At 46.1% G+C, this 11,722-nt stretch overlaps 1 protein-coding gene across 28 annotated transcripts in view; it reads left to right on the top strand.

The window, feature by feature from the left end:
* Positions 1-299: 299 nt before the first annotated feature.
* Positions 300-11,722, top strand: part of KCNMA1 (potassium calcium-activated channel subfamily M alpha 1) — a 506,074-nt gene continuing 494,651 nt past the window's right edge. For 16 of the 28 annotated variants that reach the window (XM_037399270.1, XM_037399263.1, XM_037399267.1 and 13 more), the window contains exon 1: positions 1,322-1,642. In XM_037399270.1, the coding sequence (XP_037255167.1) occupies positions 1,322-1,642 (321 nt within the window). Of the gene's footprint in view, positions 707-730; positions 880-942; positions 1,643-11,722 lie in introns of those variants that run through there. The other 12 variants (XM_037399271.1, XM_037399277.1, XM_037399272.1 and 9 more) reach the window with 7 other exon arrangements.

Genomic DNA, 11,722 nt, shown 5'->3' with positions numbered 1-11,722 from the left:
CCCGCACCCCGGGCAGGGCACCTGCTGCTGCAGCTCAGCCCCCCGCCCCCGCCCGCCGGCCCCGCGCTCGCCCCCGCGCCATGCCAGCCGCCACAGCGGCCCCGGCGGGCAGGGGGCCCGCTCCGCCGCCCCCGCCTCACCGCGGCTGCGGGCAGCGCTGCGCGGCCGCCATGGCCCCGCCTGGGCCGGCGGCACTTGTTGGAGCGGCCCCGGCGCCACCTGTGAAGCGCGTCGCCCCCCCGCCCCTCTCCTCACACACTCCTCCCCTCGCCGCCCTGCGGAGCCATCGCTCGCCGCCTCAGCGGCCCCACCGGCGCGACCGCGGGGCGGAGGAGCGCGGCGGCGCCGCGCGGTGCTGCCCATGGCGGGCCGGGAGCCCGCCTGAACCCGCGCTCTCCTCCCCCCGCGGCCGGCAGCCGGCTGCCCCGCGCGGGGCCGCGGCCCGGGGCCGGCGCGTCCCCCGGCGGCGCGCAGGGAGGGGCGGGGGCCGGCGGCGTCGCTGCGCGTGTGGGAGCAGCCGCCCGAGCGGCAGCGCGGGCCCCGGCGGGAGCGCCTGAAGGATGGGCGAGGAGGCGGCGGCAGCGCCCGCACAGATGGGCCAGCGGAGGATGAATTAGGAGCCACAGGAGGCGGCTGCCGGCACCGAGGGGGGAAGAGGAGAGGAAGGGGCTGGACTTGGAAGAGGAGGAGGAGGAGGAGGAGGAGGGTGCGCGGGGGGGGGGGGGGGGGGGCTGAGTGTCGCTAATAACAAGTTAAAGACTAATAACAATAATAACAGAGCACCTCGGGGAAGATCCGCGGCGGAGGCGGAGGTCCCCGCCAGGCAGAGGCTCGCAGCGCTGGGGGGCTTGGAGAGACGCTCCGAGGCATCAGTTTGTGGTGGTGGTGGCGGCTGATTTTTGTGGGGGTGGGCGGGGTGGGGGCCGTGTATGCGGGAGAAGGAAGGGGTGGGAATCTGAGGAGGAGACTACCTTTTTATTATTATTTTTAATTTTATTTTTTTTTACGTATACGTATTATTTTCACCGTACAAGGAGGACGCTCGGAATTCACCGGCCTGCCGGCTCCCGAGAGGGACCGGGGGATTGTGCGGTCGCTTATCTTCACTCTCAATTTTTTTTTTAATTGCGTTCTTTTTTTTTTTTTTGTTTGTTTGTTTTGATTTGGGTTTTCCCCCCCCCCCCCTCTTTATTTTTATCCTTCCCCCCCCCCCGCTGAGCGGCGGCGGCAGCAGCAATATGGCTGGTGATGGGTTTTTCGGGGGGCGCTGGCGGCGGGAGGAGCTCTCGGCAGCCCCTGCGCGCCCGGCTCGCCGTTAGCTATGGCAAATGGCAGCGGCGGCGGCGGCGGCTCCTACCCGGGCGGCAGCGGCGGCGGCGGCGGCATTAGAATGAGTAACAATATCAACGCCAACAATCTCAACACAGACTCGTCCTCCTCCCCCGTCAATGTGCCCAAGATGGATGCGCTCATCATCCCGGTGACCATGGAGGTGCCCTGCGATAGCCGCGGACAGCGTATGTGGTGGGCTTTCCTCGCCTCATCTATGGTCACTTTCTTTGGGGGACTGTTTATCATCCTGCTGTGGAGGACCCTCAAGTACCTGTGGACTGTCTGCTGCCACTGCGGGGTCAAAAACAAGGTAACACCCCCACCCCTTCCTCTCCCGGTGCTGGTGATGGCTTGGTTCGGTGGTGGTGGTGAGGAGGAGGAGGATGAGGAGCTCAGCCTCGCAGACCAGGACACCTGGGCGAGGTGGCACTGGAGATGCCGTAGGGCTCTTGGTTGGATGGCAGCGTGCTGGCTGCTGGTGTGGTAGAGTCGCCACAGGCTGGTGGGAGCCGCAACGTGGGGAGTGTGGCTTGGGTGCAGCCCTGAGTTGTGCCCCCCAGTCCCCCCTCTCCCTCCCACGCCACGCAGGGACATGCTGGTTTTCATCTGGTGGCACCGAAGTTACACCTTGGTGTCAGCTCGCCCTCCCGGCGAGGCAGACGCAGGCACGGTGGGACGGTGTGGTTCAGAAGTTGGTGTGCACCCCCAGGACCGCATGCGATGGTGGGGTGGGGGTGTGTGTCTGCTGGGCTAAACTATCCCCTAGACTGAGAAACTTGGGCAAAATCGAAAAGGTAAACTTCTCCCTCAAGTGAATCTTTTAAGAGCAGCTTCCTCTCCCTGAGAATCTTTGACGCTTCCACTTGATAGATTAAATGTAGATACCTGGAAGTATTTAGTGCATTTGTAAGTAACATGGTAGATCAGTATTCTTTTAACCTAAACGCAAAATCTTTGAGGCAGCCTCTCTGCCCCTGTGATTTTTGCATATCAGAAAGCTGGGAGAGAGCACAGTGTGTGAAGTAAGGTCGGCTCCTGCTTTGGAGGGTCTCTCTTCAGACCGAAGTTAAGAACTCGCTCAGGTCCAGACTTTCATTTTTGCTTAAGACAAATGGGCTAGAAAGCGTTAAGGTTCTGTATTTGTGAAAGTGGATTTTGACAGACCCCAAAATAGACCAGCAGCTGGAGTTTCTCCCCTTCCCTTTTCACATTTTTTGGATTACAAATGGAATAATATCTGCTTCAGTTATTCCTGGCACACAGACACCCACAAAAACACACACACCTTTTAATATATGGTTGCTAGGTTGCTGGCTTGCTTTGACGTACAGTGAGCTGTCTTCCCCTTTCTTCTGTCCCCTCCCCCCCTAAATACACTTGATACAGCGCATAACCCAGCCGCACCGAGGATCGAACGCTTCGGGGAAACCAGAAGCGAAGTCAAGAGTGTGAGAAGTTACCGTACTTGTTTGTTTGTGTGTGTGGGTTTAGCGAGGCAGGCGACCCGTTCGGGCTGCCTAAAGGAGCCTCCACAGTCCGGCTGGAAGTAGAACAGTTGCAGTGAACCTGGCCTATCTACGGAAGAAGTGATTTCTAGAGATAAGGGGTAAATAAAAGCTTTGAAGTCAGCCCTAAGCTTTGGGAAACCTACCAGGCAGCATCACTTCTCTATAGGCATTTTTATTGCGTTCAAAAGCAAACTTGAACTTTTCCTAGAGAGGTGGTAGCCAGATATGATGACAAGAGTTCAAACCGATATGTGGTGATAAGTGTGTCTTGTAAAATGTCATTGCCTTCAACGGTAGACAGCGATTTTCAAGAATGGGTGGGTAGCTAGGGCTTACCTGCAGTTCCTGCTGTGTGCGTTCAGCGTTTTCCTCTCCATGTGATGAGACAAATCTGCAAGGGCTGTCGGGGATACTGGTGAAAAAGGAAATCCTACAGGTTATCCCCTTCATTCATTCCTTGTGAGAATGAAAAGTTAGAGGCTTGCACATAAGACTTCTTGCACATAGTGTCTTGGTGGGTATTGCTGGTCTGATAGTCTGTTGTTGGGACATACTCGGTTAAGGCACATAATTCATTTCTTAACCGGTACAGAAAGGCATATCCAAATTTTTTTAAGACCTCTTAGGCTAAACATATCGGTTCACTAAATAACAGGTGTATCATCAAGGGGTTCCAGCACTTCCCGTCCAAACGATTTGACATACTGCAGCAGTGCCAGGTTGTAAAATCAGAGCTTATTTCATGTGTGAGACCTGAAGTAGCTGTGTCTGTGAATATTATTCCCGGGGGCGGGAGGATAAAGGGCTCTGCAGGTAGGGGGAGATATGTGTCTCTCTTTAGATTGTGTTTGTTCCACTTCTAAGGGTTTTCAAGCCTCTGGTGAAGAACTTTCAAGGGCTGATCCTGCATTTCTTATGTCCTAAAATAGGGGAATTGGAGGGAATTCTTTGTGTGTAAGGAGTAACTAATTACTGCAAAACAGTTTTCTAGTCTTTAGGGTAAAAAGGCTAAATGAAGCAACAACTGGAAATGTCTTAAGCTTTGCTGTTACCAAACATGTGCTTTGTGCTGCATGGTAACGTGGGAGAGGCTGCCAAGGATGCAGGTGAAAAAGGTGAATGCATATATATGCTAGCAAAAGCAATTTGGCAAGAGGTAGCCAAACTTCTGAAGAAGTTTTTTGCATGTTAGGACCTCTCCTTCCCTGTGCTGCCTCTTTTGCTGCTCCACAGGTTGTGGGAGAGTTGGGTTGTCCAACATCGTCTCACTCTCTGCGCAAAGGGTGGTCCCAGGGAGTGAGTTCAAATCTTTCTCACGTCTTCTTTCTGTCACTTCCTGCTGAATAACTCACATATATGTGAATAATTCACAGGGTTACTGTGCTAACACCTGTGTCCATGTATGTTATTGCTAATAACTGCAAAAAGTTCTGGGTTGTTTTTTTTTCCCCTGCTATATTCTAAGCACAGTGTATTCCTCAGATTTGTCAGTGATTGTCAGCTTGATTTTGGGATGTAGCAGTTTGCAATGGCTACATAGGATTTGGAATGTTTTTTGGTGTGTCCCCTCATCCCCTATCCCCACTTCCCGCTCCCCCCCCCATCAAATTTAAAGTTGGAATTTAAAAACATGATAGAAACAGTTTAACACTTTGTGGTATGAAGTTTCACTTCTTTTGTTTTTTCTTTTTTTCTTGGAGATAAGAAGGTCAAGATACCATAAGTCAAGACTATGAAAACTTCTGGTAACAGATTGATAAATGTTGCCCCTTAAAATTCCATATCCAATTTATGTCATCGCATATGAATAGATCATTAATATTAATCACGTACTAAAAATGATTGCTGAAGTCTTAGGATTTTTATGCTCCATGCTTGCTTTGTGAGATGACATTTTGTTAAATCTGCCAAAAGGAAAAATGTAAATCTTGACCTGTTTTGTCAGTGTTTCACATAATGTGAGGGTCATTAACACTGAAGCCTTTGTATTCCTTTATTTACTAAGGTGTATAATTTTAGATGTAATTCTTGCAAAATTAGCTACAGTCACATTGCAGAGACTTAACAAATGCTGTTTTTCTTGTCAGTGTTTCCACCTACTTTTTTAGGAATGCTTAGACGTTGTTAAAGAACTGGTCTTCTCTTTGCTTTTCCTTTGTCGCTTGACCAACTCATTCCTGTTTGTGTATGAAAAGTAGAATGTGAGACTGAAGTTCAGTGGGCTGGGCTCTGACACCCTTAGTTGCTCTTGTTTCTCGTAATAACAGAAAAATCAAATAAATATGAATGGTGAAGTACACAGTACAGAGTGGCTAAATGCGTGTTAGACAATCTCTCGTCCTTTTGATGGTGTGGGCCTGCTACTGTATTTTCTATGCTCCTGAAGGGCTTTTTCTACTGACATTATCAGATACTATGTTTTGCCTTGGGACAAACTCAAACATGAAGCAGGAGCGGTGGAACAACAGCACACCAGTTTGGGGCACAGCCGGCTCCTGAGGCTGCCCAGTGCACCGTGACGTGAGATTTGAACCCTTTCGAAGGACGGCGTACCAGACCCTGTGTCGCTGCTCCTTGGTGCCCTGGGGGGTGGTACCCCTTATGTACCTTGTGCCTTCAAGGCTGTAGCAGGTGGAATGGATCTTTATCTCTGTGCTCCTGTTGGAATGATTTCAGTGTTCTGGAGAGCTTTTCCTCCCCACAACCCAGGACTCATGTACATATAAAGTGAAATCACATTATGATTAGAGGTAGCAGTTGCTTGCCTGAAATTACAAGCCATAATAGTCTTCCTTGATATTGGTCTACATATTCGGGAAGTTTAATAAATCTTACAGTGCTAGATTTGGTCAGTAGAAACAAAACAACATTCTTGCTGGTTCTGAATAGGAAAATTCTGTTTTTACTGGAAGTGAAATATTTGCAGAAGCCTTCTTTGAAAAGTTAAGATTTTTCACCTGGACCTCTAAGGCTTGAGAGAATTTCTAAGTGGAAAATTTTGTTTTCCCTAAAAGAAGAAGCGTTTCTCCCAAGCCAGCTCTCATAAATTTAGTTTTTTGATTTCCTAGCAATATCTGCATAAACGTCCGCTCCAAATGAAACTAAAGAAACAAACTCACCACAGGGCACTGTATATTGAGAAAAGTATGAGAGTACGTTAAAAAGCACCTGTGGACACATAACGCAGGACATCGCTCCATTTAAATCTGTATGTGGAAACCTCACCTTGACTCTCTCGAAGATGTACCGAGCAGAAGCGTATGAACAACTGGAAGGCTCAAGGGATTAGCAGAGGACCGTAATGCATTTAGCTCGTTAGTCACATGCGCAGCCTGGCTCAAGGCACTGAATCGTTCCCATCTCTTGGCTATCAGGTGGCCTGTGTGTAATTACGCCATGAGCGTCCTGCCGGACAGGTTGCCAATGGAGAGATGGACATGGTGGAGAGGTCAAGGACTGAAAGAAAAGGTACTGGCAGCTTTTTGCAGGCAGTGTTTCTCCAAGTGATACAAGGCACCGGTGTGGAGAGGCGTGTGCGGCTGTTTTCCATGCTGTGAAAAGGAAAGATGCTTTTGGCTCTCTGGAGCTCATAATGGATTTCACGTTTTACAGACACACACTAAAATTGTTTATGCGTGCAGAAAAGAAAATGTATGGACAAGGATTTAAGCTGTAAACCAAACAATTTCAACCAACAGGTTATTTTGATGCAGTATTGTACTTATTTTCGAGGCTTTGCAACGCATATATTTAAGGAGAAAAGCTGCACTTTGAAAGAATTTGCAGCTCTCGCACGTCTGCAAATCTGTAAATGCTGGTTGGAAACCATTAGATTTCACAATTTTTTTCAGTTACAGCTCAATAGAAGAAATGCCTGTAATGGGGAACAAAATGCTTTCAAATAGCAATGGTCTATGTACGCAGTTTTGATGTGGTGCGATTTCTGAATGCAAAATGAGGGCAGTTTATAGCCCCAGAGACAGAAACACTGAAAATTTGGAGAGTGCAAGTCCTAAGTATAATCTCTGCAAGGACAGGATCTAATGATTATAATTAAAAAAGCAACGGTGGCCTGTGTCTGCCCTGTACTGTTGCAAGAAAGTGGATTGTGAATCTGAGTCATTGAGTGTCCTTCCTGGGACAAATGCTCAGGAGAAGCAGTAATCCCTAGTCAGCAGGCAAAGCGCAGGGCGATGGTCAGGGTTCCTTCAGAAGCCAGCTCCGCTGTTCTGTGGAATCCAACTCAGGTTGGCCAAAGCTCATGTGAATTTCCAGGGTTGGTCGGTAATAATTCCTCGGCAAGATCAGGCTGTAGTTCAGCAGCAGGGAGGCATTCCATAGCGTGAGGTTGTTGGGCAGCGGTTCCAGAGAACCTGGTGAGACATAAACATCACTCTAGGCAAAATTAAGGATGGGCTGTCCTTCTGGTTCGGTTATACATACCTAGTAACATGGCATTGAATTATGTGTTTTAAGGTATGAAAATTATCAAATATCAGAAGTCTGAGAAGGACATAGTCAACACAGCTTGTGGAGGTTTTCGAAGGGGAAGATTGCTGAAATGTTATGTGTGGGTGTTAATGGTTAAAAAATGCTTTCTCCCCCACATATCATTTCAGTGACAAAAGGGAAGGGACTATGCTTTATAAAGCTATCATAAGATGCTGTGTTTCTGTAGTGAGTTCATGTGCTGCTGCACAGCTGAAGGCTTAGAATCACCAAAGATCTTAGGTTGGAAGGGACCCATAAGGACCGTGGAGTCCAGCTCCCTGCTCCTCGCAGGAGCACCAGACCAGACTGGCATTTACACCAACTTTACACAGGGCTAGATGCACAGATTCTGGATTAGACCTCATGGTCTGTAAGTGTGAGCACTTTGTCTGCGGCACAGAGGTCACCTTGGGTGATGACGGGAGGGGGAAATGCAGTGGGATTTCGTTAGCGCTTTTAGCGATAGCATAGCTGGGTGAATAAATGAGAAAGATCCATGTCTTCCATGCCTGTCAGAGATGTATCGGCCAGGGAGGGCCCATTTTGAATCCTGATGGTATTTATAGCCTGAGAATACATCGGGTTTGCATCTTTGAGAGGAACACTTTATTCCCATATATAGTATGCATGGTTCTGTTTAAATGAATGTGCTGCCACTGAAATGTGTTGACTTCAGTTTGCTTTGAGATGATGTATTGCATGTATTTGTCTGTTTGAGAGTTAAAGGAACGAGGAGCGTTATCCAAAGCCTGTTGAAATAGAGGGAGGCAGTCCTAACAATTTCAATGGTTTTGGACTCAGGCCTGGATGTTCACAGTGTTCTAGATGAATCTGATTTATTTTTTAAAACGATTCTTGTGTTAACATTTTAAGCTTTTAAAAGCCTTTTTCTTTTATTGTAGGGAGGTGTATTTACTTGGCTTGTGGCCATTATGTCTGGGATTTCAACGTTAGAAACATAATATTTAAAAATCACATGAGTTGTGTTTCTATTCCAGCCAAGACTTACACCTTCTGCCAGGCCCCCCTTGGAAATCAGGATCTGAGTGCTCGAACCGCTGGTAATATCCTATCGCGACATCTCTCCTGCAAGCTGGCGCGCAATGGTAAATGTTGGCCCTTTTTTTAGAACAGCAGTAAGGGTGCATTCAGCGGAGCTGGCAAAGGTCCTTTGGCCCACGGATCGCCCGCAGCACGGGGGCACACGTGCGGCCATGCCCTGAGTCCTGGACACCCCCTTTGCATGGCCTTAGCTTCGCTACCTCATTAAAGTAGCGAACTGCTACCGTTTAGTGGAGAAAAAAACCCCAGATCTCATCACCAGGCCAGAAGAGTGTTGAAAAGTACGGTAACATCACCAACAACAGTAGTGTAACGGCAGCCTGGCCGGAATTTGGGTGGCTTGGCACCCTGTTAGGTGCAGGTCTACCGTGTTGCGTTTTTGTCGCTCTTTCTATACTGAGGAATAAATTCATAATATGGTTTTGTTCCCCTTTGTCCAGGCAAACGCTGACTAAATATTTGGCATTTTCTTTCTTGTTATATGTCATTCAGTTTTCATGATACCTTTTACATTTTGATGTAACGCTGTAGCTCTTTTTTGTTAAAAGGTGACTCGCTTTAAATTTGCTATTATGAATGAGATTCACTCTAGCACTACTGGTGTTGGATTAATTTTCTATTTTAAGTACAGGGGAAACGTTATCACAGATATGTCTTTTTTTTAAAAAAAAAAACCACCACAACCTATTTGCAAATGGTGACCTTAATATTACAAAAATAAAGTGAAATATATTAGAGTGATTCTTTGTTTAAGCATCTTGTAATTTTTTCTAGCATGAACTCTGTTAAAACTCTGTTGTGATTACACACGGGTATCCTGCTCCACAAATTGCTTGAAACAGGTCACTGGCTTCTTTGACGTATAATGGTCACAGCTGGTGTGGAGCACTTCGGATGCTTTCGGATGCAGTGAATCCTTTGGCTACAAGGGATTTGACATCACTTTTTTGGAAGTGGGGTTGCTGAATGACAGGCAGATGTTGTGTGATGTTTTTACATTTTCTAGGTTCTTGTACTATAAATATTGTTTCATAAAGAAGCTGATAAATTGTACTCGGCTTTTAAGGACTGAAGGGAAAACACCCCTCCTTTTTCCTTTTCCTTTAAGTCACAAGAACAGCCTAATTAGGAGACAATATTGCAGGGTCTATCTATGTGCACTGCAAATGTTTTTCCCCACGAGGGAATTTTTTTAATGCTTTGATACTTCTCATAACTTGATTTTGTTATGTGGGAAGTTTTTTTCAGCTTTTTGTGTTAGTTTTCGTCCATTCCCAATGCATTTATATCCAAAGGCTTCCGATTCCTTCAGCATCAGAGGCAGTGGACTGCTGGTTTTATGTTGGCATGATTTTCATATCGCTCAGGCTCTCAGCGATACTGCAGACTTGTTTCCCTGTGTCCTTTATGGCTACATTATTTTCCCGTTCTCTGCAGGATAAGGTTATAGTCACCATTTGTTATGTTGTGCTTTTTTAGAGAGACGTGGATTTTCTGCTTAAGGAAGGATGTCTTCGATTGAGAGATGGTCTGATTTTTGGTTTAAAGCCACACAAAATTTTTACCTGACTAAATGCTGGGTTTCCTCCTCTGCCTCTGCATTAGATGTGTAAGTTACAGAGTGGGCTTTTCATCAGGCAGAAGAGCAGAATTTGTATTACAGATCCATTGTTCCTAAAAGAAAACAACACTAAAAACCTCACAGTTTGGATATCTGCAAAAACAATTTTAGTTGCTTTGCTGGGATATGTCTTTAGGATATAATAAATTTTTAGTTTACTGAAAGTGGAAAATGCTTGTCCAAGGTGTGGAGCTTTGACTCTGCCTGTGTGATTTAAGTGATAACATTTTAATGTCAACTTAAATGATATGTACTGTAGGAGAACATCGGTATCATTTGAGTTGCCAACGGAACGATAAGATGTGATTCCAGGACGGGAAGAAAAAAGAGATTTGATTGTTCTTATTTTCACCTGATGGCATTATTTTTGTTATTAAGATATGCATAATTTTAAAAGAAAATTCACACAACAATTGTTTAGGTTACTTTGTGGAGCTTAACGTCAACACTTGCAGAAACCAGCCATTTTAGATGCCCAAATTTAAATTTAAGAGCTGAATGAGGAGTTTGATTTCAGAGTCAGTGATCATTTCAGAGGGTTTCAGAAAGAGGTATTATTGTTCTTGAAAACTTATTTCCTTATTTAGATGTTTGTCGATGAACATGACAGCTATAATCCAAGTACCTTTTTTAATTTTTTTTTTTCCTAATGTTGACCTTACACATCATGTCCTGGACTGGAGTAGGATTTAGCTAATCCCCTGGCTTCTCCTCTCTGTATATATAAACATAGGAGAAGATACTTCAGTGTTTGTAAAGTTCCACACTGTTTTAAAGCTCTTTAAAGCAGCATCATCTCTTGCATTAATACCTAATACTGTGAATTTTAATTTTCTTTTACCTAAGGGGTTGATACACACCCTCTAATAAAAAATATTTACTTCAAGCTGATTGCTCTTAGAAATAACTTTAATAAAAAATAAGTTAGAAAAATAAGTTTTTCATGCTCCCATACTGAAATTGTGGGGGTAATCAGAACATGTTATCATTTCTCTGGCTGCAGTTGCTTTAATAAAGCTGTATACAAACTTCTGTCTTTATTGACTGTCCATGTGATTATTTGTGGTTTTGGGTTTGTGTTCTTTAAAGCGAGAAGTGCTAATGGCTTAAAGCAGATAGATCTTAATCTTGCTGCTATGCCAGCTGTGTACAAAAGTAAAGCGTGTCCTTACAATTGATTACAGAAACTATATTTAGAAACTTTCTGTCTCATTAGAGAGTGGTGGAGTGAGAGAACGTAAGAGGTGGAAAATAATTCAACCTCTAGGATGAAATGTTTGCTTATGGTTTTAAACAACAAAGTGAACCCAGGGTTTCATAGGCTTGTCTGTTTGCTTCTTCTACACAAAGAAATAGAATATTCAGGTTTGAAACATCTGATGTTTCTGCCCGCAGCCGCTCAAGGGTGCTGCAGCAAAAGACTCCAGTTCTGCATGGGGTGCAGTGAGAGAGTAAACCCACCGAGCTACCCGTGGCTGCAGGCCCTCAGTGACCATCAGCCAGGGTATTGCTGAGTCTCCTTACGAGGCTGGTACAAGGGGTGTGGGTGGATGTGTTGGAGAGGGATGGGGTGGGGTGGGGTGATATGGTGTGATAGCATAGGGTAGGGTACAATGGTGGGTAGTATCTCCAGTCATTCAGCACTTGCCTGGGCTCTTGAGGTGGTAGGGGAATGCCAGCTGGGTGCAGAGCACACCTGATAGCGTGG

Source organism: Falco rusticolus, chromosome 9, assembly GCF_015220075.1.
Source record: "Falco rusticolus isolate bFalRus1 chromosome 9, bFalRus1.pri, whole genome shotgun sequence".
Lineage (NCBI taxonomy): Eukaryota > Metazoa > Chordata > Aves > Falconiformes > Falconidae > Falco > Falco rusticolus.
Note: the sequence above shows the minus strand (reverse complement) of the source record. Positions and strands in the feature narration are given on the sequence as shown.